The 25962-nt window shown below is 52.0% G+C and overlaps 9 protein-coding genes across 9 annotated transcripts; 3 read left to right on the top strand and 6 right to left on the bottom strand.

Annotated features, from left to right (window-relative positions):
- Positions 1-2849: 2849 nt before the first annotated feature.
- BROUX77_001724 (uncharacterized protein) lies at positions 2850-3167 on the bottom strand (the record flags this gene model as incomplete). Its single annotated transcript, XM_073746185.1, has 1 exon — positions 2850-3167. The coding sequence occupies one exon, from the start codon at positions 3165-3167 to the stop codon at positions 2850-2852; it is 318 nt and encodes a 105-aa protein (XP_073606806.1).
- A 42-nt stretch (positions 3168-3209) lies between these two features.
- BROUX77_001723 (uncharacterized protein) lies at positions 3210-5600 on the bottom strand (the record flags this gene model as incomplete). The annotated part of the gene is made up of 3 exons (XM_073746184.1): positions 3210-3488; positions 3560-5221; positions 5586-5600. The coding sequence occupies 3 exons, from the start codon at positions 5598-5600 to the stop codon at positions 3210-3212; spliced, it is 1956 nt and encodes a 651-aa protein (XP_073606805.1).
- Positions 5601-10787: 5187 nt separating this feature from the next.
- BROUX77_001722 (uncharacterized protein) lies at positions 10788-12300 on the top strand (the record flags this gene model as incomplete). The annotated part of the gene is made up of 2 exons (XM_073746183.1): positions 10788-11098; positions 11238-12300. 2 exons carry the CDS (start codon positions 10788-10790, stop codon positions 12298-12300), a joined length of 1374 nt encoding a protein of 457 aa, XP_073606804.1.
- Positions 12301-13154: 854 nt separating this feature from the next.
- BROUX77_001721 (uncharacterized protein) lies at positions 13155-14888 on the bottom strand (the record flags this gene model as incomplete). Its single annotated transcript, XM_073746182.1, has 5 exons — positions 13155-13406; positions 13660-13687; positions 14014-14605; positions 14674-14781; positions 14840-14888. 5 exons carry the CDS (start codon positions 14886-14888, stop codon positions 13155-13157), a joined length of 1029 nt encoding a protein of 342 aa, XP_073606803.1.
- Positions 14889-15417: 529 nt separating this feature from the next.
- On the top strand, positions 15418-16455 carry BROUX77_001720 (uncharacterized protein; the record flags this gene model as incomplete). Its single annotated transcript, XM_073746181.1, has 1 exon — positions 15418-16455. One exon carries the CDS (start codon positions 15418-15420, stop codon positions 16453-16455), a length of 1038 nt encoding a protein of 345 aa, XP_073606802.1.
- A 341-nt stretch (positions 16456-16796) lies between these two features.
- BROUX77_001719 (uncharacterized protein) lies at positions 16797-17252 on the bottom strand (the record flags this gene model as incomplete). Its single annotated transcript, XM_073746180.1, has 2 exons — positions 16797-17000; positions 17082-17252. The coding sequence occupies 2 exons, from the start codon at positions 17250-17252 to the stop codon at positions 16797-16799; spliced, it is 375 nt and encodes a 124-aa protein (XP_073606801.1).
- An 844-nt stretch (positions 17253-18096) lies between these two features.
- BROUX77_001718 (uncharacterized protein) lies at positions 18097-18966 on the top strand (the record flags this gene model as incomplete). Its single annotated transcript, XM_073746178.1, has 2 exons — positions 18097-18816; positions 18889-18966. 2 exons carry the CDS (start codon positions 18097-18099, stop codon positions 18964-18966), a joined length of 798 nt encoding a protein of 265 aa, XP_073606800.1.
- A 511-nt stretch (positions 18967-19477) lies between these two features.
- BROUX77_001717 (uncharacterized protein) lies at positions 19478-22755 on the bottom strand (the record flags this gene model as incomplete). Its single annotated transcript, XM_073746177.1, has 7 exons — positions 19478-20305; positions 20376-20618; positions 20682-21345; positions 21455-21724; positions 21793-21870; positions 21942-22311; positions 22410-22755. The coding sequence occupies 7 exons, from the start codon at positions 22753-22755 to the stop codon at positions 19478-19480; spliced, it is 2799 nt and encodes a 932-aa protein (XP_073606799.1).
- A 1642-nt stretch (positions 22756-24397) lies between these two features.
- BROUX77_001716 (uncharacterized protein) lies at positions 24398-25733 on the bottom strand (the record flags this gene model as incomplete). The annotated part of the gene is made up of 6 exons (XM_073746176.1): positions 24398-24558; positions 24619-24663; positions 24733-25099; positions 25185-25423; positions 25492-25565; positions 25630-25733. The coding sequence occupies 6 exons, from the start codon at positions 25731-25733 to the stop codon at positions 24398-24400; spliced, it is 990 nt and encodes a 329-aa protein (XP_073606798.1).
- Between the last annotated feature and the right edge of the window lie 229 nt (positions 25734-25962).

Raw genomic sequence — 25962 nt, 5'->3', positions numbered from 1 at the left:
GTATTAGCTGGCGCACAGAGGGGTCTGGGGTCAGGAATCGGGGGTTAGGTGCGCTATGGGTGGCTATAAATCGGACCAGCTTCTCTGGTATAGTGACCTTGTGAGTGACGACTAGCGGGATGTGGCAGCAGAAGGGCGACCGGTTTTGGCAGTTTTGGTGCGTGTAGCTCGAGTCTAGAAGCCCTAACGACCTGTAAGCTGTGCTGAAACTATAGCGGGATTTAGGCGGCAAAGAAGACGAAAAAAAAAGGAGAGCGTCAAAAGGGACTCCAACACCGCCCAGGATGCGATGCAAGATGGGATGGGGTCACATGAGCAGCTCGAGAAGACGGAGGGAGGCTACGTGAAGAAGCACAAGCTCTCGCCCAGCTGGCGATCTGATGTTCCAGTTGGCTCGCTAGAGTGCTGTCGTCCATGCGCCCAATCCTGCTGTACTCGGTCGCATCATACATACATACATACATCCCAGGAGAGTCCCGAGAGCCAGTCTCTTTGAGCCCTCCGTCCGGTCCCCCAGAGAGCCCTTTCTGCTGGCCAGGGCGGTGACTCGCTAACGAGCACAAACATACGACATCTAACGAAAGCCTGCCCTGTGTGTGTGTGTGGGCCGTGGTCCTTGTAAGACGGCTTTTCACAGCACGTAAAGCATGTGTGTGTCCAGATGTAGTAGAGCCGCAGTTGGTGGCGGCTTCACCATATGCTGCTGTCTCTCCCACTCCCACCACCAACACGTCCCGGCTTGTTAGTTCTGCGCCCTCGTGAGATTCCCAGCTCAGCCCATTCTCCCCATTCGAGAGCCAGAGGCCTAGCTTCCTTCCAGCCGATAGCGGGGAGTCCCGGCTTGAGTGTAGGTGTACGTCGTTTCTTCCTGCATGCAATAGCCAAGCACGTACGTACGTGTTATCGTGGGTCTCCGCTCCCCTCTTCTTGTTTTAATTTTCTCTCTCCCGCTCCCTCTGCTTTCTCGTCGTGTGCGTATATTCCCGCTGGGGTGCTCGGGAATCTCCCAGTGCCGCAGGTGGTTTCCTGGTCCCGTCCATGTCTTGCTTGTCTCTTTTGCTCCGTTGACCCGGCGTTACACTCCCAAGTCGGCCTAGACACAATACTAGAGGCCTGGTCCAACACAGGTGGAGAAGCAAAAACGAGCAGGACCTCTGTGTTTTTGTACAAGTAGTTGTTCACCAACTATAACACTCATCTTGTATATGCCTCATCCTTGTAATAACGCTGCGATTTGGTCTGTGTCTTAGACCAAGCTGTTGTTCACTTGCTCCTGGCAAGTGGAAATCGCGGGGTAGGAGGAGCTGGGGCATTGTCCATACAAGCGTATATTTATATCGGCAAAACCACATTATATTAAATACAAACCTGTGAGATATTCGCTTGCAGTATGTACCTGTACATGTCAAATGCCCAGCCCGTCCACTTGCATACTTGTACCTGTACCTCAATCGTCTGTGTCACCAACCAACACCACCGTGACCCCGAACCACCCGAACGCCTTTTGTTTTGTTTTCCGTTTTGGTCTTTTCGACGTTGCAATCTTTCTTCCTAATGAGCCTCCACACGAATATGACAAGCCCGGCTTTATTCCACACATCAGTGTTAGTCTGTCCTGTTTCTCCCGATCACAAATTCACCACTAGGACATCGAGCTCTAAAGACTCACATACTCAGTCTTTCGTATATCACCATCCTCCCCCCCCCTTGTCATCCCCTTCTCCGGTTCACCCCGCCATTTTCGCCTGTTTCTTTCTCCATAATCAGGATCAAATCCCTCGTCTCCCCAGAAAAAAAAATGAAAAAAAGCCAACTTCTAATTCCAACACCACCTAGCAACGTCCAAGCTGTGTGAGTTCCAGTCCCAAAATCTGAGCCGCTACTACTGCTGCTGCACAACATTTGGAAGGCATTAGGACTCGTCCACTCTTTTGCCACAATTACCGTTACACCTCTAAGCGTACGAATGATCCCAGTCAAAAAAACCCTCCACAAACACACATTATCGCTACCTTGGTATCGTTATCAAGGAACGGTCAGAAAGAGCCTCAACTTCCGGACGAAAAGGGTCACGAGGGAAAGGAAGCCTGTATCATGCTTGCTGGTGAATTTATTACTTAGTTATATCATGGGCCATGTTCATGAAATTATCTCATTCTTCATTTGCATGCATAACTACGTCAACTGCCATGGGAACAACGCAAGAAAGAACAAACACTCAAAACCAAAATCAGATGAGAAAAACATCATCATCAAGTGCCAACAGCAGACAATGACAAGAAAAGAAACATTAAGTATTGTGTGCTATCAATTGCAAGAAAAAGAACAACAAAACAAAAAAGAGAATGCCTCCCCGTTGACACTTGTACCTTTTAATATTTATATCTGATTAATTCGCCATGAGGCTGAACACCCGCGAAGTAGAAAGGGGCCTCAATAATACCTGTCTAAAGATTGTATGTGTGTATGTATGTAAAAGCGGCAAGGAGAGCAAATTGTGACAGGGTGGACAAAGGCTGTCCACCGTCACCGAAAGGGTGTAATAAAAGTTAATGGAGAAGAAAGAAGAAAAAAAACGAAAAGAGAGTGTGTAAGTCGGAGCGTCATAACAGTCGTAAGAATAGTCGTAACAGAAGAGAGAGGGTGGGGGATATGAGAAATATCGGAGCCGCATAGAGGAGGGATCTGTTGCACGAGTCGGCAAGACCAGTCCTAAATGTGCCACTGGTTGCGTTTGCTTCAAAATAAAAGAAGAGCACGACGAAGAGTGGTACTTTCAGTTGGTCGACAATACTAGTAAGCCGGATAGAGCAGCAAGCATCGCCTCTAATTTTCAACAACCCTGATACTTAGATACGGAACGGTATCGGGGGAGGCCGAGGGCCAGGGACAACCTTGCGCGGTGTCTCACGTTTGTTGCGCTGTTGCATTCTCAGTCTCGCGACAGTCATGCGGTGCTGGGGCGGACGAGGCAGAGGAGGAAGGCGGGAAGCCTTGAGATCGGCAAAGAGAACGCGGTGTTGAGCACGCAGCATCTTGAGGCTGTTGTCAAGTGCGCGTATGCGATTGCACACCTTGTTCTTTTCGTCCACTGGCATATCAGGTGCACCGGGTGGGATATCGAGAATTGAGAGTGTTCGGTAGAGCTCCAATTGCAGATCCTCCATCTGACGCGGTACAACAATGTTGACATGGTGAAAACGGTCCATCTAGTCCCGTTGCGCCATGGCACGTTCTTCTGCAACAGCGGCGGCAAGGTGCAAAGAAGCAACCATCTCGTCCATCGTGGGGTGGAACATAGGAGGGCGGAATCCCAGGGAAATATCTTCTGTGGCATAGGCAGCACAATAGTTGTACTTTTGGTTCTGGTATTTCTCAAACACAGCAGCATGGTGAGTACTAGCATTGGAGCAGCACTCGACCAGAATCTCGACGGCGGGCCGAAGTTGCTGGTACGTGTAGCCAGAGTAGTGCACATGCGCTGGAGACTAGATGGAACAACTTGTTAGGAAAAAAGATCAACAAAAGGGTGGGAAAGGCACAGGGCCAAGGTACTCACCCAGTTACCCAGCTGAAGAAGCATGCGAGACAAGCAATGGGCCGCAGCAGCCAGGAAGGACTGCGGAAGACCAACAAAGCGCTCATCAATAAGTGTGACTTCAAGGAAATATTTGGCCATGGTTCGGGTGTCAATGTCATAGTTGTCGGCCTTGCTGATGCGACGTAGAAAGCTCATGGGACCAGGGCTACCGAGATCGAAATTGAGCAGCAACAGCATGTAGCGCTCGGCCTTTCGGATCTCATCCTCCGAGTATGAGTTGTCGACAATGTAGCGCATTTCACTCAGAGAAGGGCAGTTGATCTCCTCGTACTTCGCAGCGACGAACAAGGCAGTGGCGCCAACTAGCTGCAGCTTGGGGAGAGTAACCACCTTCTGGGCTAGGAAACGATCAATGCAGTTTACGGCTAGGAATAACGTTTCTGGGAGTAGATTAAAGCGGCCGTGTGCCTGAATGACCCAGTCGATAAGAACTGCACGCATGGGCCACGTAATTTCACGTTGGATGGTCATGTAGTCGCGGCTGGGGAGGAAACGATGGTCTTGGTTGTTCATGTGCTCGAAGATATCGTCAACATATTCGGAGACCATGTTAATATCCGCGCAGTCTTCAACATATTCAAACTGTCCCGATGACTCAACCCATTCAACTGCCATTTCCAAATCTCTCTCGATGCGGGCCGAGGACTTGGGGAACGGGCAGTATAGGCGGCCGTTTTCGTACATTTCCTCATGCGCATCGCGTTCTTCTTCTTCATCCCAGAACTCATCGGCTTCCATAACAGAAGCTGACATGAGCTTCTCGTCGGCCATCGTAACCATGGTGATATCATCGGCGACGATGGTTTCGAAGGACTCATGCACGTTGGAGTCCGCGGCAGACGGTTGATAATAGTGTTGATCAGCAGATTCCGCCTGGACGGGCACTGTCTCGGCGTCGCTGTGGTATTCCAAAGCATCCTCGTAGAGTGCCTCAATAAGGTCATCCATGGGAGCGAGTTCCACCGGAATGGCTGTGGTCTCTGATGATTCCTGGGCGCCATGCTGGATAAGCTTGGCCGTCATGTACGTAGCATCAGAGGTGGTTTGTCTCAGCACGGGCTGGCTGCTGTAATGTCTAGGCTGCGCGACATGTTGGTTTCTTGTGGAAACATCAACAATATCATCGGTTTGGGTGATGGCAGGAAGTTCTTGCATGTAGTCATCGTCCTGAGCGACATTATCATGAGCCTCGTGGTACGCCTCACCGATATTATTAGAAGCAGGCAAATCATACAGCGAACTATGTTGCCCAACGGTGCGGCTGTTTCTGTCGAAATGAGCGATGGAGGCAGTCTTTCTGACCCTGTGATGAGCAGAACGAATCAGAGACTCACCAGCGGCGTTCTCATCGGAGGGCTTCTTGAGAGACACAGGGTTGAAAATTTGCGATTTTGCGATCTTTCCAGTCTTTTCAGAAGCAGGCAGAGGCTTCGCGTTTTTATCAACAGTCTGGAGGGCCACAGTGCCGCGGGCTGTGTTGCTGAGATCGTTGAAGGCACCGCGCTTAGCAGTAGCTCTCCAGGCCATGGCCTGGCTCGAGGAACTGGAGACAGACGCCTTGGTCACCTGGAGACCGGCCATGTTCTCGTTTCGGGCCCACATGTGCCGCGAACGCTGAGGCTAGAAAAGAGACGACAGTTAGCACAGAACTTGTGTCTCAGTAAAAGCTGAGATGGGGCGTCAAGCAGAGAAAAAAAGATGGTGATTGAAAAGCACGAAAAAAATTCCGAAGCTGTAGTTGGGTTGACGAAAAGAAAACAAGACCCGCACCAGTCACACACACACAAATCCCAAAAACAGACATGGTTGCTATGGGCAAAGGTCAATGCAATGCAAGCAACGCGACACCAAACAATGAGTTTCCCAAGATAGGCAATTTGAAAGTGTATGGCGCGCGGTGATTGGACGAGTCACATTTTGGCCTGCATCTGGCAGATCCTGCTCAGACATCAAAAAGGGTCGCAACAGTGTTATATGAACTTACTCTAGAGTCCATCATTGTGAGTATGAAGATTCAGGCTGCAAGGTTCCGAGATACAATCACCGCGCAGATCGGGTGCAGGCAGGTCCTTTTTGCGATAATACAACTTCAAGGCTGCTGCAGAGGGCAAGCGAAACTGCAGAACAGGCAGTCCTAGACAACAAACAGGACGACAGGAGGCGACAATCGACAAGCAATATGCAACAAGAATGATGGCTGACGATGAGCTCGTAATAAGAGAAAGAAAACAAGGACAAGGCAAGAGTTCAAAGGCTGAGGCTGGCAGAATAATATACCGACAGAGCCAGGTTGTGGGTCAGGCGGCGCAAAAGTTGGCACGGAAATGCAAGCAAAGCAGCACGCCCTGATTGTCTAGACGGCAGGCTTCAGGTCGTGAGGGGGCGGGAAGCCGTCGAAATTGGCCTTGGTGGCAGAAGGACGCAGGAGGAGGGGAGCGTCAAGGCCGGGAATGAGCAGGTGGCGACGGACTGTCTTTTTCGCAGGCTCCCTTGCGCCCAAACAGGAGTGCGGATGGCCGAAAAAATACAGCAAGAATGCAGATATGTGGGCGGTTGAAATGTTGGCTTTCAAAAGAATGTCTAGGTCTGGGACCAGGCTGGACCGATTCGATGGCGGCGCTGCGCTTGTGGGAATCGAAAGGCTGGTGGATGGTACTCCAGAACGAGGAGGGCGCTGGCCCTGGATTGGGCTTGAACTGGACGAGGCAGAAGAAGCTTAAAAGAGAGACGCACGATGGATGTCAGAACGAGCAAGACACAACAAAGCCCGCAAACAAGGGAGACGGAAACAGAATAGAAAGAACCCTTTGGCGCCCACGCGCAAGAAAATGAGCAGGCGAAGGGTCTGGCGGTCGGATCACAGGAATCTCGACGTCTCGATCGCCGATAACAAAGGGAGCAGGCCGGTGGCAGAAAGCAGCAAAAGACGTCACGACGACGACAGCAATTGGCACCGCAGTTAGCAATCAGCAGTCGGCGGTACAAAAGATTGACAACAGAAGATGGCGGCGTCTTTTTGCTGGCAATGTTGTTTTGCAGCGTGGACAGAGGGAAGAGCGAAAGAAAAGAAGAGAGAAGGAAGTGAGTGAGTGAATGTAAATGCGCCGGCTCAGGGTTGATCCACAACAGACAGGTACAGGTAGGCCTTAGGAAACCCTAAGAGAAGAGAAAGGAAGAAAAGCAAGGCGAGATGGCGCGACAGAAACGGCAGCTATTGAACCCCTAGGTAGCTAGTTTTGCTACGACTATCACCAACTCAAGACGGGCGAGACAGGCGGGAAAAAGAGAGAAAGGGAGGGCAGTGGGCCAACAAGCTCGACCGGAGATTATATAAAGAGACAGAAGCAAAAGCAAAAGCAGGCCATGCAGTGATCGTGAGCAGCATGAAAAGCACCGAGCAAGCTCTGGAAGGTTTAGTTAGTCATTTGTTTTCTTTCTGGTTGTTTGGGTCAGGACAGGACAGGATAAACAAAGTCGAGCAAAGAACACCCACCACAAACAAAGCCCTGTCCATGCATGTAGCTCTTGGCCGGACTGCCAGTTACATTTACATCATTTGAATGAATGTACCGTTTACCTGTGAGCATATACTCTTTACCGGGAACCTGCAGGTATCCTTTTGTACTTAGTTGGCAGTGCCATCGCTACCACTTGGCTCTCTCTCCTTCTCTAAACCCACGCATTTTGCTTGCTACGTCTCCTTCCCCCTCATCTAAGCAAGGACCCAGCAAGGAGCGAGGAAGCCCTTTGTAATCTCGTTATGACAATGTCGACCAGCCGTAGGTAGGTCTGTGGTTTTTTTTTGTTGTTGTTTTGGTCTCAATTCTCCCTGTATTGCGTGTGCCGACGGGGAGATCGAGGCAGAGCAAGTACAATGCTTCCGGGGAAAAAAATATCTTCTCGTCAATGCGCCCCAGCGAAGCCGCATACAAGAAGAAGAAAAGGCTGATGGCATATTTCTCTCAGTGCCATACGAGCCACGGTCTCAAGCGTAAGTAGGCGCAGTAGAAGTAGCAGTAGCAGTCGCAGTAGCAACAACAGTGTGTCTGTATCTCTCTATGTACATACATACCTGTACTAATGTAGTTCCCTTCACGTCATCACCGTCCCGTTCCTGCATCTGCAGATGCTGTGCGCACCCAGCCTGCGTTTGTGCTTGCTGTAATACCCACAAAAACACAGACTACTACCATGTACCAACTAGTTACTACTGCTAGTTTTTGTCCCATAATCTCCATTCATCTCGCATCAATTCTCATATGGCCCTTTTTCTCTCTCTCTTTCCCTTTACTTGCCAATACTTGCCCATCTCTGCTTTATTGACTGTCATTGCCGAGTTATTTCATACATTGTATCCTTCCTTCCTTCCTGTCTCTCACCTCTCTGTCCTCTCTCCTTTATGCGCAGTGTCTGAGAACCCTTCCCTTCCCCTCCCTTTCCAGGCCTGGCTCAACCCTGGCTCAACCCTGGTTCCTTCTCCCGCTTCTACACGTACTTCTGCATTCTTCGCCTCGCTGCTTCCAGGCGCTTTGGCCAATGTTAAATGGGGCCGCCATGCTAGGGCATGACAAACACCGGCGTTTCCCTGAAAGTTGACCGAAAATATCACAAGTACATAGTTACATACATGCATAGTTACATATAACTAACTACATGACTTGTTGGCCTCAGGTTGAGCTTCTCGAACAATGACGATGTAGACCTTGATTTCAAGGCCTCTGTTGTATTACTTCATGTCCACACATGTGTAAACAATCTGATCGACTCTGGGTACCTACCCATCAAGTATCCAAGGGTCCATCGAAAAAGAAAAACAAACTACTCTCTGTTTTGGCGCTGCTTATACCGTCCCTGTAAACATAAACGTCTCATGACCCGCCACAACCATTGTCAGGCTCGTTGGAACGTTCATGGCGTGCCGACGAAGAGCCCTGTCTCGCTTGCTTCTAGTTTTGGTTCCTTTGAGCTGCAAATTGTCGTGTTTCAGCTTCAATGGACAGCCCGATACTGGTCAATCCCATCCCTTTTTATTTACAAACGTGCAAACCCTAGCCCACAATGCAATTTCACGTGGGCTCCCAGGGTTGTATTGATGAGATGATGGTATGAAGGACACAAAGTGCCATAAACTAACCAAGTCAAGGAGCTTTTCAGTGGAAGTGTCAATTTGTATGAGCACTAAGACAGCTGGCAAATATCCAGACACGTGTCGTATAAGACGGAGGAATGGCCTATATCTTTGCACCCATCCTTTTTTTCTTTCTTTTTTTTTTTCTTTTTTTTTTTTTTTTTCCAAATGGCCCTTTTTTGCTTTTCTTCTCCAGGCAACCTCTCCTGACCCAGCCTGCCACTCATATTTTGCTCCATGTCGCTTGACTTTTCAAAAGAGCGAGGTTATGCATCAAAGAAAGGAGATGGAACCCAGACCAAGCACACAAAGAAGAAGGACAACAGACCCTGACTCTCACGCTTGTTAGTCGCCTGCAAAGAGACGTCATTTCATTTCATTTCATCTATTTTACATCATGCAAAGGGACGTCTTGGAGCTCTCAAGATTTGTAAAAAAAAAAAAAAACTCGAATTTTTTGAGATTATCATCCATCTTACAGCCCATCTCATTCAACAAGCAAATCCCGCCCGGTTAGCTCAATCGGTAGAGCGTGAGACTCTTAATCTCAAGGTTGCGGGTTCGACCCCCGCATTGGGCTCAATTCCCAGTGCTCCAGTCAAACTGGAAACGACTTCGAACCATCCTCCGGGATTTCCTTTTTTTGTGAATTTTGTGGATTGGTCCGGTTCCGATTGCGGCTCCGGCTCCGTGGATCCCGTGGCAAGCGCGCACACGTCCAAATGGGACAGCGGGCTGGCCTTTAACCCACCAGGATTTGAGGAGAGGCCCAGCCTCTGGGCTCCTTTTGTGCTATTTTTGTCTCTGGCTGGCCAAGAATGATCAGAAACAAGGCTCGTTTTGTGCAGGGTTTCAATCTGGCACTTTCGTTTTCCTTGGCTGCAAAGAAGCGCGAGGGGGATGGGATGGGAAGGGGAACCGGAGAGGGCGGTTGCTGTTGGCGCTGGGGTTAAAGGAGGCCGCAAGCAAAAACTTGGGTCTGGCTTTTTTGACCTGGGACATGGAACGGCAGTTCACACGAGAGATCTTGCGCGGGAATCTGGAGACAAGTCCAGGTCTGGAGGGCATGTAGTGTTCCGCAGAGGGGGGGAGGCGCTCCAAGAACAAACACAAGTTCATATAAAGGAGGGAGAGGAAGAGGAAGAGGAAGAGGAAGAGGCTGAGCAGTCCAGCTGGGGATGCAACGCATGTCGCGTACGCACTTGGACCGGTATGGGTATGATGGACATGCGGCCATTCCTCTGGCCAGAGATAGGTCAACTGGCAGCAGCTGACAGCCCGTTCAAACACCGGCTTCACCCTTTGGTCGATCATGTCTAGGATCGAAGATGGTAGACGCAACTTGGGGGTCCAGCTGCATAACTATGCTTGGCTGGGCCGTTCGTATCGCATAGGACCACACTGTGCTCTATGTGCTGCGTCTTTGTCCTTTTTTTGTTACCTTGTCCCGTTGATCGTCCCATTGACAGTGATGCTAATGCGTACGTACAGTAAAAACACCACCTGCAAACACCGACGCTCAGTTCTGCCCACGAGACTTGCTCCCGCCGGCTGCAACGTTCGTGACAAATCGCGAGCCCCTCGGCACAGGCAGATCGACAGGCAGAGATGGATGTCTTGTCGTACTTCAGCAGCGGCCTGTACCCCGGGCGCCCGCCCAGCCACTGGCTCTCGCCCTCGATCTTTGTGATTCTTGTCTGTCTTTGTGCTGACTGTGCGGGCTAACTGTTTCTACACAGCACAAATCCTTTGCCTAGTGGCCTGTTGCACTACTCGTACACCCCCGTTCCCCCCTCCGCTTCAGATTAGAATCCGTCCCGTCTAAAATAAGAGGCAGTGTTTATTCTGTGGCACCAGCTTGCCAAGCGTTTTGCTACAAACATAAGGAGGACCGCCTGGACTGTGTACTAAGTGGTCCAGCGCTCTCACCATACCTATTTTTCTCCTGCTCTGTGTCTCGAGCGTCCTCCTTGACCGTCTGCCCTGCTTGCTGTTATTTTTGGCCCTCGCTCGATTTCTCTTTATTTATTCCATCGTCCCGTCGCTTATGCCCCCAGCATGTCCTACATGCCGCAGTCCTCGCAAAGTCCTCCCACCTCACCCTACCAACGACCTCTCGATCACCACTATCCGCCGCCGCCTCCTCACGACGACCATCTCCCCCCGCTCGCATACCCGCCCGCCCTCGCCGGTCCACGATACAACAAGTCCCGCTCCGATCTGCTCAACATGATAGGCGTGCCGGCCATTCTGGTCGGGTCCTACATCCTGGACTGGGTTGTGGTGCTTTCTCTTGGTGTTGGCTGCGTCATCATGAACGGCTTGACGCCGAATAAGCGACCGTTTGCTCTTGACAACCCTGAAATCTCGTAAGCACATGCATGCCAATTTGGCCGCTGGCCGGTTGCCAACCTTTCACGTGATCAACACACACACTCTGTCGCCAACTCTCGAGCATCCAAATCAACCTTTTGAATGTCAGCTAACCACCACTTTCTGCTGCGTCAGGTATCCCTACACCGAAAATGAAACAGTGCCGCCCGTTGTACTGTTCCTCTGCAACAGTATGCTGCCCAGCTTGGTGATCTTTGTTGTGTCGCTTGTCTTTGTGCCTGGCCGGACTGTCCCCAAGGGCACACCCAAGAACTTGGTCTGGAAGCGCAAGCTGTGGGAACTCCACATTGGCTGGCTCGGCATGGCCCTCAGCCTGTTCCTCGGCTGGTTCGTCACCAACGGCCTCAAGAACCTCGAGGGCCGCCCGCGCCCCGATCTGCTGTCGCGCTGCCAGCCCGACATCCGCAACGTCGCAAAGTACTACGTCGGCGGCTTCCGTCTGCCCAACACCAGCAACAACACCTACCTGCCCGGCCACCTGGTCTCAGCCGACATCTGCACCAACAAGGACCACGAGGTGCTCGACGACGGCTTCCGCTCGTTCCCCAGCGGCCACGCCTCGTCTGCCGCCGCCGGCCTCATCTACCTCTCGCTCTTCCTCGCTTCAAAGTTCAGCGTCACCATCCCCTACCTCTCGCCGTCGTCCCTGCGCGACCCCCTCGTCTCCTACCACGCCTTCCCCTCGCGCACCGTCAGCACCGGCCCGCCCGGCGGCTCCCGCGGCGGCAAGCCCGAGGGCGCGCGCCATGACCCCAACGACGACGGCATTGAGCTGATTGCTCCGTACCCCACAGCCGGCGGCGACAAGCGCGATATGGTCCATAACCGCATTGTCACTGCTGCGCGCCAGCAGGCCGCCGCCCCGCCGCTGTACCTGCTGCTGCTCACGCTGCTGCCCACCTTCACCGCCATCTTCATCGCCGCGTCGCGCTGGTTCGACTTCCGCCACCACAGCACCGACATTGCCACCGGCTTCGTCATTGGCGCCGTCTCGGCCTTTTTCGCCTTTCGCTACTACCACATGCCCATCAGCTACGGCGGCGGCTGGGCCTGGGCTCCGCGCAGCAGGGACAAGGCCATGTGGGCTGGTGTCGGCTCGTGCAGCTATGCTACCGACCATGAGCCGCTGGCCTATCGACAGCCTGGCGATGTCGAGTCGGGCGGCGGCATGCGGTGATGCGAAGTGCGCGTTTAGGAGTTGAGCAAGTATTTCTCTTTTTTATTTTATTTTAGTCTATTTCTTTGTATTTTTCACAAAGTCAAAATGTCTGTTTGTTGTTTGTCTTTTTTTGTTTCTTCTTCTCCTGGTGAATCTTGTCGATCGCTATCCATTTGTAGCTCGTTATTCATTGTTCACGAGAAGGATGACTCGAGTTATAGTTACATGTCATAAATTGAGGATGCCCCTTGTTTCACTAGATATTTTTTGGTATTACATGCATACATATGTACATAGACTTCGGTAATAGTTAGTCTGTCTTGAACTCGAATACACACCATGAATCGTGGTCACTCAGACTTTGTCACAGAACTGAAACAAAAAAAACCCAAAGTGTGGAACACTGCTGCGTAATATATCTTGAATGTTCTTTTTATTCTCTCCTGATACAGTGTAGACTAAGTCTGCAGTATTCCCTGCCATAACCTTTTTTTTCTCTTCTTTTTCCTTCTTGTTTGTTGTTGTTATAACTAGTTACTCATGAAAAAAGACTTGGTCATTTTCCTGGGGTATCTAATCCTGCCCTGGGCCCTGAATCACCAAGTCTGCATTCCATTGTCTTGGCTTATAACTTTGAGGCCTCTCCCAGAGAGACTTGTTGTTATAGACGGACATTGGAAAGGGACAGGAGGGCCATGGACTTACGCTCTGCTCGAGCCTGTTGTGAGTAATAGTCTGCCCATATGGACAAGCACATTCATGTCGTGTGCATCAGACTGGGTATCCTATTGGCCATGCAACAGTGATACTGCCTTCCAAAGCAAGGAAAGCACAGACACGTCAACTCGTTGAATGGATACAGGCCATCGTGCCTATAGAGCAACCATGTCCTGATCCAGGTCAAAGTCGGAATCCTCATCATTGTGAAAAAGCTCTTCGACTTCCGAGTCAAAATCGCCGCTACCAACCGACTCGTCGTCACTGGAGACATCCGTGTAGTCACCGTTGGCTTCTCTCTGCTGTTGCTTGCGAAGAACACTTGCCCTCTCACGATGAAGAAGCTTGCAGCCCTTCGTGTTGCACTTGCCCGTATTGCCAAACTCAGGGCATTCATAGACATGACGCTGTGGGCATTCGAGCCCCTTGTCACAATAACCGTAGAGGCCAAACGATTGACAAACCATGCCTCCTAGAGAGGTAGTAGAATGAGCATACCGACATTCTGGGTTTGAACAATTACCCTTGGAGTAATGTAGGCATGTAGGTGTTCTTTCGGGCGTGAGATCATGAGACAAATCACAATGGTCGCCGCTGGAGCATGTTCCCTTTTGAAGGAACTCTTTGCAAATCGCTACTTTACTGTAGTCATGGATATACCGGCATTGCGGGCCTTTGGAGCAAGAACCTATAGACATTGGAAAGCAAAAGTTAGTGTGGGGACGGGGGGGAGAAGTGTTGAAGATTTGGCCTGGCGTGGCCGTCTTTGTTTGCCACGGCTTCAGGCGTAAGAAGCCCCAGAGAGCAAACACGGCTGTAGGGCGTCATCTGTCATCTGCAACCTTGAGTAGCGAAGCTTGTGGTTCGATTAGGCGTAGGAAGAAGGAAGTTGGAAAAAAATCAATACCAGAAAATGAAAAGGTCTTGCACGGTTCCGAGCTTTTCGTAACCTGACCATGATACCTAGAGTCCAAATTTATTAGCTGCCCACGGCAATGAGAGGGGCCAACATACCGTTGAGCTTTCACAATGGATTCGCGGTACAAGTTGCCATGCTTACTACGGAAGAACTTGACCCCGCCCACTTTGACCATCTTAGGTGTAGATCCGTCCATGTTGAGTTTGTCTGAGAAGAGGTTAGCTCTCTGTGTACAAGGCCAGGCAGCGTGTTGTTGGGCAAGGGGTAGAATCGAACCGGCTTTAATAAGCTTGCTGCCACCATTGGCCACATGGTATTTGATACCTGAAATGTCAATGGTGTACTGCTTGCGATTTGAGTGGTTAGTGTCGATGGAGGAGACAGCCTTGCTGCGCAGAAAAGACTGGAGCTTGGCCTTCTCGCGTAAGCTTTTGTCTCTGAAATGCTGCTGCTTGGCAAGATATATGGCTCGGGAATGCGACGACGCATCTTGATCGTAGACATTGGTGTTGATAAGTTGCAGATGACGGTCCGAACGTGTGACAAAGGAGGGTGTTTCGGGGGTAGTCGCAGTGGCAGAGGTCACCATTTCGCTGCTGGGAGCAATCGACGAGTTCACGGCAAGGGAGCGGCCTGAGTAGTCGGCATACTGGCCCCTTCCGCGGTAGCCTCCTCGTGAGCCCCGAGCTGTGGAAAGGAGAGGATTGATTAGTCATAATCAATGGGTGGATGGAATGGCGGGCAACTATACGCACCTCGTTGATAGGGATGATAGCCGCTGCTGGAAGCGGCATGTCTTCCGTGGGGCACGCCCCCGCGGAGTTGGCCACCGGCCTGCTCATTTTTGTGGCGGTTGATTTGGCCTAGAGTCTGGGTTAGATGGTGGTGATGTGAAATATCTGCATCAATCAGGTGTCTTACCGGCTAGTTGACTGATGCGACTGAGAAGTCGAGAGCGCTCGTCTTCCATTTTTGCGATGCGCCGAGGTGAATAAATAATAGACAATGCACTGGATTTCAGCCTAGAAATGAATCTAAGAGCTATAGACACTTGATATCAATGTTGCGCGTAAAAAAGGCGCTGCAGGACAGCAAGTGAAAGTAATGTGATAATTGCGTTTCAACGACAGCAACAGAAAGTCAAAGTTTGCAAGGATAAAAACATCAAGATGAGGTTGGCGGGGGCAAGAACTGCGATTACTAAGCTGACGCGCATTAATTGCTAGTATTGATCTTGATTGGTTGCAGGCGGTGCAAGGCTGGTAAAGGCATTAAGGAAAAGATTCGGTGAAAGCCTCAACCTTCAGTGCTCGGTACATACAGAATCCACGCTCTTGTTGCGCCTCTCGGTCAGCTTTTTGCGAGCTTCATAGTGTCGCTGTGGTCTCTTCATTCCGCACAAGTCGTATATTGGATCTCTTATTCGCGCCATTTTCCTCCTTATTTTCCACTTCGCTGATCTCGCTCAAGACCCAAACCCGACTCGACCGACTCCCGCCATGGATACTTGGGGCGTATTGGACGATCGGTCCGAACAAGAGCTGCACAAGAGCAGATTGCTCAATGTCGAAGAACGCCCTTTCAAGCGAGTCACAAAGCGTCTCCGATCACTCGTCACCTCTGTGGCTAATACTTCCACAGCCGAAGAGCGGCCCAACCAACAACGGACACTCGAGTTTTTGAAGGAGGACCTGACGACTGACTTTTCAATCTTCGACTCTTCTCTTTCGCGCCTCCAGTTTCTCTTTGATGCGAATATCCGCGAACGCGACCGCTACGAAGCCGACAAACAGCGGATTCTCGACGAATGCCAGGCCGCGCGCGACGAAAACACGGTCCTGCGCGAAAAGCTCGACGAAGCCAGGAACACGCTGAGCAAGCGCAAGCGGTTCGACGATCTCGCGGACAAGATCAATGCGAACCGGCTGCTGCGGCCGCGTACCGACCAGCTCGCCAACCTCAAAAAGCTCGAGGAAGAGTGCGCCGAGTTAGAGCGCGAGCGCGAGACATATGCAGAGACGTGGCGCGAACGCCGCGATCAGTTCAACCGCATCATGGAGGAGGGCATGCTGTTGCGTGCTCAGATCCGTGACGAGGCCGACGAAGTTGATCGCAGACAGGGCATGGTGGAGGACGAGGATGAGACGGTTGAAGCGTCAGCTGGTACGCCCCGGCCTGGCCCGGGGAGCCGAAGTGCTACGCCGCGGCTTGATTTGCCGAGGGGCGATTCTGATGCCGCCGCGGCTCCAGATGGCGGAGAAGGCGCCAAGGATAAGGACCGTCTTGGGTCGACTTTGCGCAGCCAGGTTAGCAGATCACGCAGCTTGAGCCGTGGTTCAACGCACTCTGCCCGCCATGTCTCCGATGAGAGCAGCGAGGAGGGCGAGCAGGATGATGATGACGACGATGACGGTGAAATCGAAGAGGGCGAGGACGTGGAGATGGATGATATTACGTCTCAGAGAAACAGCTTGTCCGATGTGCCGCGGATAGTAACGAACGGGCCATCACGGGAGGATATGGAGATGGACAGGTGATTCAGACTCGTCAGACCTTGACGATGCGATCTTGGCGGGATTTGGCGTTTTAGGAGCTTGTGATTTTTCTGGTTCGCTTTTACTTTGGTTACAGCATGGCGTCATTACTTTTGTTTTCATTGCTCGAGTCTGAGGTTCATCTTGTTGTACATGTCCCCAACTCTAACACACAGGCACATGCATTGAATGCACATGTTTATAACCAGTACCTAGAGATTTTAGCAACCATTGGCACCGCGGTTACGTGGAGATGCGATGGCCAGGCATTACAATAGTTATTGATTATGAATAATGGGTATAGTCCTGTCCTCGGTGTGCAACTCTGCTTTTGGGGATATGCTCTAGGAAGAAACAAGCTCAGAATCCTTGACCGCCTGCTCCATGACAGCACGGCCCTGTGCCACGGCGTCGTTAGCAGCAGTCAGCTGCTCGGGGGTAGCCGAAGCCTCGGAGTCGGAAATCTGGGCTACGAGCTTCTCGACAGCGGCAGCAATGCGGATACGAAGCGGCTGGAAGACGGCGCGAGTTTCCTCGATGGCGGTTTCCTGCGGGGGAGTAGCAGCACGCGTTAGTCAGCGGAGGACATCAGAACGTGAACACTGTGCCTCGGGATGCGGGAGACTCACCTCCTGCTTCAGGATATAGCTGTGGTTCTCGTCGGTGGTGGTGGCCGCCTCGCTCTTCAGCTTGTCCAGGCGGGCTAGCTGGCTGACTAGCTCGATGTGGTAGGACTTTTCTTCCTTGACGAGGCGGGTGACGGCCTTGGTCGTGACCTCGAGCGGCGTAGGGGCGGGCATGGTGGTGGGCGTTGGGTGTGAGTGTGGTGTGAGTCGGAGACAGGGCTATGGAGGTGGGAAAGTGAAGCCTGTTCTGGTGGTGATGATGGTGGTTACAGTGGGCTGTAGTGGGCTGTGGGGCTCGGACCGGTGCTGGTATCGATAAATCGCCGCAGCAGAACAAACAAAGTTGTAGTTATGCAAGTGCCAAGGGCCCCTATCCCAGCCTCTAGAGACGGCAGGGTTCCCACAGGATCTGATAAAGAGATTCTCCGAGTAGCTTTGGCTGTATTTTCAGTGGCCAGCCATCACCGCTGCCGCCCTGAGACCACTGGAACATCAGTGGCCGTTAGCGTTGGCAAAGAGCCTGGAGCCAACCCAACCAATGAGGTGTGTTGCTTTCTTGCAAAATTGCGCCATCACGGGTGCAAATCAGTGGCGTCACTGGAAGAAAAAGACGAAGGAAATTGAATTCTGTTGTACATAGGTTGCTCTCTTTTTCTTTCTTGGTCCTGTCTTCTTTTCTCTCTTGTTATCAATCTGTGCTGTGCTGTGCTGTAGCATTCTGGACCACTGTTCTGTTCTTTTTTTTGCCGTGCCGGAAAATCCCCCCAGTGCTCGTTTTGATGAGTCTGCGTCTCACGCCCTTCTCATCCAATTTTCTTGCTGGATTTGAATTTTGACCCTCAATTTCACCGTCCCCACTACCCCGCCATTGCCATCGCCATCGCCATCGCCATCGCCATCGCCATCACAACGGCAATATCACAACCACAACCCAATCTCCCGCTGGTCTTCCACCTCCCGCTCACCTCACACAACCCCCCCACCATCTCACAGCCCCGGCCGATCTACCCCCGCCACCATGTCCAAGGTGATTGAGATTACCACCCAGGAAGCCTGGGACGCACACCTCGCCTCCGTGCCGCCGTCATCGCTGCTCGTCGTCTCGTTCCACGCGCCCTGGGCCGCCCCTTGCAAGCAGATGGCCGTCGTCATCGAGACCCTCGCCAGCGAATACCCGCCTGCATCCAGCTCGTGGGTCAGCATCAACGCCGAGGAGCTGAGTGACATCAGCGAGCAGTTTGACGTGACTGCTGTGCCCTTCATTGTGCTTGTGCGCGACGGCACTGTGCTCGAGAGCGTCAGCGGCAGCAGCGCCGCCCGCGTGCGCGCTGCTATTGAGAAGCACGCTGCCGCTACTACTACTACTTCGTCTACTACTACTGCGGCCCCCGCTGCTGCCACCGCGCAAAGCGGCGCCGAAGCCCCGGCCAACGGCGAAGCCGCCGAGACCGCCGAGGAGCCCGTCGACCCCGTCAAGACCAAGGAGGAGCTGTTTGCACGCTTGAAGGACCTGGTCAAGGCGGCGCCCGTGATGTTGTTCATGAAGGGCACCCCGAGCTCACCGCAGTGCGGCTTCTCGCGCCAACTCGTCGCGCTACTACGAGAAAAGTCAGTCAAGTACGGCTTCTTCAACATCCTGGCCGACGACGAGGTGCGCCAGGGCCTCAAGGAGTATGCCGACTGGCCGACCTACCCCCAGCTCTGGATTGACGGCGAGCTTGTGGGTGGTCTAGACATTGTAAGTTTGCCCGATGCTGGCTTCCAACTGCTGTCGAGACAGCCCATGCTAACAAAAGATTCACCGTTCTAGATCAAGGAAGAGATTGAAAACGACCCCGAGTTCCTTACGTCGTACAGCGTGAAGCAGAGCGAAGAGGCCACTGCCTAATTCAAAGTTCTCCACTCTCCCTCACCTTGACTCCTCCTTCACACCCAGTTACGATCCTCCACGAAATGACTTCTCTCGATACCATATTCCGCCCCCATACCTGTTCTTGTCCATGTCGACCCTTGAAAACTGTTCTCGTCTCCTTCCACAGCCAACCCTTCCTAGCTGTACACAATTTGCAGATCTCACTGGCTGTTTTTCATTAAAACCACATCCTTCCTCCCTCCCTTTCCCTGGACAGAAAGAAGAAAAATCACATCATGTTCGCCACCAAATAGACTCTTAGTTTTCACAAAACCACCTCAAAAATGACAATGTAACAACGTATTCAAACAGTCCACAGGCCATCGGGAGCATACAGCTCGACAGCCACATGTAACTAGTCTTGATAAAAAAGAAAAAGCAACGCTGATTTCCGGGTATTCAAAAAATGATGAGTAGAGTGTAAAGTATATGCTAATGATGACATGGCTCAAAGGTATCCTTCAGATCGTCTGCCTCCCTTCTTTGCTTACTGCATGTGCTGGTCCCAATTCGATAGGTCCATGGCATCCATTGGCACTAGATTCATAAACGTCCTCAATACACCCTCCGCAATAGGTGTCATTGCCGCGTTCTGTGTAACCTCGGGCCAATTGTGCACAAAATTGGGGTCGCTGGTTGCATCGGGATTATAGCAATCTGTCGTTACCGACGGTGACATGCCAAATAGACTCGACCCAGAGGTGTACGGGGCTCCATTACCGGGCATTTGGTCTTGCGACACCGGCGTCGTATTGAACGATGTATGGCCCGAACCGCCGCCATTAGAATTGTTTAATGAAGTTGATTGCGAATGGATGGGGCGCGATGTGTGAAGGGGGTGCTGTTGCTGTGGGTCCGGTGGAAGATGCTCAGAGGAAATCGAGTTGGGTGTTGGCCTGTTGCTGGCTGATGGCGTGTCATGGTTGGACATGGTCATATCAATCACATCGGGTACGCTGTCGCCGCCCCCAACACTCCCGCCCGCGCCACCAATCACCGATGCCCCTGAGTGCGGCGACATTGTCATGGCCGAAGTCATGGGCAGAGCGGGGTTTGATTGACCGGTTACACTCAGCCATTGAGTGGCAAGCATTGTGTTGGATGTCGGAGGCATTGACGGCCTACTGGGTGTATGGTCGGATGCCGGGGACAGGTGGTTGATATTGGGGGTTTGGGCGGCGCTTATCTTTTCTTCCATTTGTCGCATGAATCGACCTTCGTTCGAGTAGCTATGTATACCGGAACGTAGTTGTGAGGACGAGGGTCTATCAATTGGCCTTCGGGCAGTATTTGTGTTCAAGGGATGTGATGGAGACTAGACATTTGGGTCAGCACATTGTGGGCCTGGTGATGTACATCGAATATAGAATGGAGCAAAAACATACCAGTTCAGAAACTCTGGGGAAGGCATTCTGGAGTCCAGGATTTCGTGACATGAGCGCATCCAAGTCGACGTCTAGCTGCACCAGGAACGATTCCGTCAACGGATTCAAACGTCTCAAGGCGCCCATGGCGCCGAGGAGGAAACGCAGTGAGTCAGATACTTGTGTATCCTCAGGCTGGCTCTTGAGGTATTGTACAAAGACACGCGCCGCAACATATAAACAAAACGCAACAAAGGCGTTCATCTAAAAATGATAAATTAAAATCCGGGCCAAAGAGCGACGAAACTGTGGACGAGTAAAACTTACAGATGACAGATCCATGTGGGCGATCATGCGCATGATTTGGGTGATTTCATTAGCTGCTGTGATGCAGCGAATCTTACTTTCCATGCCGACGTTGGCTGGTAGATTGTAGTTGTCGGCTTTGAAGATGGCTGCTTGGTGTAGACAAATGGTGGATGTGTGGATGCTCATGTGCACAAATACGACATTTGGCGTCGTCAAACCCTCTGGAAGCTTGAGATTTAGTGGCAGGGACACCAAGGTGTTGAGCAGAATGCCGTCCATGTGGCGATGTCTCTTCCAGAATTCGCCGTTGAGATCATGGTCGCGGTCCTCGGGGTCTGGACGATGGAGGTGGATGAGGTTTCGGCCAAACATGGAACTAGACAGCACAACGCTACCGAGCGAAGACAGCTTGGCAGCACCCGCAGACGTCATGGCTTCTTTGAGAGTGGTTGTTCGTTCAGGCTTGCTCATTTCAAAAGCCTCCTCGGAGGAAGGAAGATTCGTGGAGATGTCGCGTTCGTCAATGGTCATGGGCCAGCCCGTGCCAATGCTGGCGTAGCGGTCTTCGCAAAAGGCCATCCAAAACGTACGCCGACGCTCTTCATGTTCGGTCCAGTCCCGCGGTGGTGGTAAACATTGCTTAACGTCGAGGCCGCTGCCGTCAAGGCGGTTGAGGCCGATCCTGATGCAAGGGTTAGCGCCTGTCACTGAATAGGTTGTAACACCGAGTGAATCCTCGGCGTTAGTCGCCAAGCATCCAACACGTGATTCACTTTGCGAGTGCAACTCACATTTGACACAGTCGCACAGCCGAGCCGGTGCTCATCCAAGCTCGGGGGAAGTGCATCATTTTGAACTCGTACGAGGCAATAAGCACATGGGCTTGCGCATGAGCGAGTGAAATAACTTGTTCGCCAAAGCCCTTGAGATAATCACTCTCGACGTATTTTCGCGCGCGGTGGTAGAAGATGTCCTTCATAGCCATGTATTTTTCGGTGACGCAGCTGGCTAGAGTCCAGATTGCATAGCGGAGGGCTATTGGCGGTCGCTGGGCGGGTGCTCTGCATGATGGAGATGTTAGTTAGGGGGTGTATTTGCGTGCAACGGTGTTGCTGGCACGGGTGCTTACAGGCTCATGGCAGCCATGTATCGATGCTTGTGAATCATGGGCATGGACGGGTGCACCTTGTCGAAGAAGATTTTGTGTCTAGCGATGCAGTTAGTCTTTGTGAGCGAGCGACGATCACCGACAGGCAAAGATCAAGGGATGAGACATACAGGTCATCGATGGCCTCCTGAAGTGGCAACGGCTCTTCCAGGCCTAGGTCCATGAGGCTCCATTTACGGCTGTCGGGGATCTGTTGTGGTATTGATTGGTTGAAGGCAGCCCTGCCAACATCGCCACTTGTTGCGCCAGACTGAGTCTGTGGTATTTGGCCTGTGGCGGATGACTGGGGCGAGCTGTGTTTGTAGGACCACTCAGTCTCGGTATTGTGCGGGGCCAGCGGGCCGTTTGGTCTGAATGTGGATGAGGATGCGGCAGATGGTCGTTGGGTTGTCGAGGCAGTGTCGGAGGTTGGGCGAGAAGCGGCAGTTGGTTCGATGGCAGTTGGGGGCTCTTGTGTTTTAAGGAGGGTCTCGACTTGTTCTATGGATCAGAGAAGAGGGGACGGGGAGTTGAACAGTCAGCATCACGGACATGCGGATATTATGGATAGCGACGACAGCGGCGAATCGGATACTCACTCAATCGCTCCTCTAGCGCTTTTACATAGCCGCGCTTAGGACCGCTTTTGCGCCGCACCTCGTCGTATGCGCAGGTGTGACCTAGCCGCGCACATGTGCTGCAGCTGGGTTTGATGCCGTCGCATTTAAGCTTCCGACGGCGGCATATCATACAGGCTAGACGCTTCGGCTTTGGTACGAAAAGATTGTTGGGACGGGGGACAGGAGAGGCAGTGGTGTCTGGACATGAGGTGGAGGAGGTGATGGCGGTGGTTGAGACGGGGTCGTTCTCAGCGGGTGTGGACTCAGTTACAGCAGAAGCAGCAGCAGAAGCAGCAGGCTCTGCGGGGAGGCCAGACTCTGACATGGCCGAGAAGGGGGATGAGGTCGGCGACTTGGGACTGGTTGGTTGATGCAAAGGAAGCAGCACAAACCGCGATGGGCGACGTGGTTCGGCAGACGGGGAAAGGCGAAAGCGACCGAGGGGTGAAGGAGTAAAAAAGAAATGCTGGCAGCAATTAAGAGCGAAGCGTCAGAGTAGGGTAAATTGTTTCAGTTCCACGCAGCCAGGTTGGCATGCCTAGACTGCAAGTCGAAATCGAAAGGCCTTCTCCTCAGGTGCACGGGAAAAGAAATAGCGAAATAAAAGAAAGTATTTATTGCAGGCTGCGGTCAAAGAGCTCTCCAGGCCTGGCGATAGTGATGTAGATTGACACAGGTATGTAGTTAGTTATTCTTAGTTATGGGCTGTTAGACGATGCCACGAGAAACAAATCAAATCTGAAACCAAGGCCTTGGAGATTGGGATGGGATTGATTGGGAATGGGGCTTGCTGCACGCTGTGAAAAAAACCCGCCTGGCTAGTGTAAATGCGGCGGCAGTGCTGAGTGCTTGTCCCAATCTGGCGGCTGGATGCTACTGTGGTTCTTCTGCATAGTTCTACTGTCATGAGGGTTGCTGGGCTTGGACGAACTGTCCTTAGATTAGGGTTTCAACAAGGGGGGGGGCCTTTGTTGCAGATTGGCTGATTGCGTTCTGCTTGTGCTACGCCCCACCTATTTTGACTCCAGTTTCCTTTCACCGCCCTAGGTGGTGCTGTGCACAATTAGCTTTATAATGCCAGTTTTTCCGTGCAGTTAGAGTTACTTCAGATGCTGCAAACTACGTTCTGATGGAGAGGTCATCGGCTTCAACAGTGTTAGCGATGACCCTGGATATGATACCAGACGATTTATCCGCAGATTCCTCATTGTATGTACTAAACTACTCCAAGCAAAAAGAGACCTCAGCCGCACAACGAAGGCCAATAGAGCTGCACAACTACGGTAGGTTTCAAAGAATAAGTCACTCAAGTCAGGAACAGTCTTTACAGTTGATCAAGGTCGCCGCATGGTGTTGCAAAAAACAAAATACGAGGAGCAGGAGATCAAGACGGCTTGTTGAGACTAGTGAGAAGAAGTGTCAAAAGATGGACAAAACTTTTTTTTTGAAGCCGTAAAAAAAAAAAAGCTCGCAACTGACCAATGGAAGGTCGATCGAACGCTTGAGATTTATATCTTCCAAATGGTGTTGTGCGTCATCGACGGCGTGGATAGCTTTGAATTCAATGAAAATGGTGTATGTTGATGAATGGTGCATAATTGTGCACAGCGCCATCTAGGGTGGTGGAAGGAAACTAGAGCCAAATAGGTGGGGCGTGGCATGAGTATCTGATGCAAGGCAGGAAGCACCCTTGTCTCTTCTACTCTTGGACCCTTGCCCACCGGCATCTCCTTGCGTAGGAGCCAAAGCTTATTCTGTCTGTGAAAACGCCCGTGGTTCATGGTCAAGACGCAGCTACAAATGAATGTATGTACACAGGTACAGGGCGCCAGCATGCCCCGGTTCTGCAGTCCAAGTGTCCAAGGTGTCCAAGTCCGGGCTGTTTGAGGTCCCCGAACCCTAAACGCTATGTCGCTCTGTCGCTGTCTGTCGCTAGTCCCGCCAACTAGTCTTGCCCCCCTGGATTTCTATCGCCTCTCAGGGACACTCGCTATGTGGAGAGACCCATGGTCGTTAAACGCCAGCCGATAGTGGAGCGGCGCCCAGGCCACAACACTGGCTGTATCTTTCGTATCCAGGACATGGACCTCGTCGCCAGATTCGACGTGCCAGATGCGGACACCCTTGCCTGTTGGTTGGCCCTGTCAGTGGATGCCTAGAGGGAAATAACATATGTTGCCACGCTTACCGTCTTCACTTCCTGCAGAGATATAGCTGCTGTCAAACGAGAAACCTGGAACCGCAGTTGGTTAGAGCAGAACAAGAATAGCCACATGTGCCACAAACTGCCGAAAGTACTTACTAAGACTCCGCACCGGGCCTACCATGCCGGTGAGCGTGCGCTGGCAGATCCAGTCCTTGGTGTCCCACAACGAAATAAGCGACTCGGAGCCGCCCGTAGCAAGATATCTGGCCGCGGGCTGGAGTGCCGTGGTGAGGCACGATGCCGTGTGGCCAAACAGCTTGAATGGCGAGGGCGGATCGTCAAATTCGTTCATCAGGAGAGGCTCCAGGTCTGGGTACGACAGGAGGCCCGTTTTCCCGTCGCCCGTGGTCACAAACACCTTTTTGCCGCTCCAGCAAAATGCCACCTGGTTGGTTTGCGTAGGCTGCTGGTGAGAGGCAACAGGCGTTGGCTGGCCGGGCTGAATGATGAAGAGCTTATCGGTCTAGCGATGGCGAGCGATGGGTGCACAGGTTAGCAAACATGGGCCGCCCCCAAGGTGCAAGGTAACACATGGCCAGAAGACAAACCTTGTTCCCGACAATCAGCGAGGATCCGTCTGGAGCCCACGCCAGCGTAAACGCCTCGCCCAAGCCTTTGACCTCGCCCACACAGGCATTGTTCCGCACATCCCATAGCTTGACAGTGCCGTCATTGCTGACGCTGCACAGCTCAGCCTGCTTGACTGGGTTGAAGGCGACCTTTTCAATGGGCGCCGTATGGCCCTTGAGCTCCGTTGAGAAGCGCGCGTTGGGCCTGTCGGGGTTCCCTGGGCCAAGGTTAGCACTTGGATTGCTACTCTATCGCGCTGCTGCCATCTGGCGCTGGGAAACTCACACACTCGGAGAGTCTTGTCGGCGGAGCCAGTGGCAATGGCATTGCCCACGGGGTTCCAAGCAATGGACCGGACACTATGGATGTGTTAGGGTTCTTATTTGTCCGGTTTGAAGCGTCAAGATGATGTGCAATACTCACGTGTGTCCTCGATGGTCCTGGTACATCTGGACGCGGGCATTGCCGAAATAAAGTGGGAACCTGTCTTTTGACAGGCTCTGGCGTGACCGCGGGATGTTTGACATGATGGCGACGATAGTTGAATATGGAGGAGAGGGTTGGGGTTTTGAGAGAGAGAGTCTTTGTGTGAGAGGATGCGCCACCACCAAAAAAAACAATAAGAAAAAAACACAGAAAAACCTCCAAAAGGAGGTGCCAAAATTTCAGGGAGCCTGACCCAAGTTCTTCTCACCAGCCCTCAGCTTAATTCATTACACAGCATCAAATTGTATCGTACACGTTTGTTTTCAGGTG

The sequence above is a fragment of the Berkeleyomyces rouxiae genome (assembly GCF_048999995.1).
Source record: "Berkeleyomyces rouxiae strain 22BRR77 chromosome Unknown BrBRR77_ptg000002l, whole genome shotgun sequence".
Lineage (NCBI taxonomy): Eukaryota > Fungi > Ascomycota > Sordariomycetes > Microascales > Ceratocystidaceae > Berkeleyomyces > Berkeleyomyces rouxiae.
Note: the sequence above shows the minus strand (reverse complement) of the source record. Positions and strands in the feature narration are given on the sequence as shown.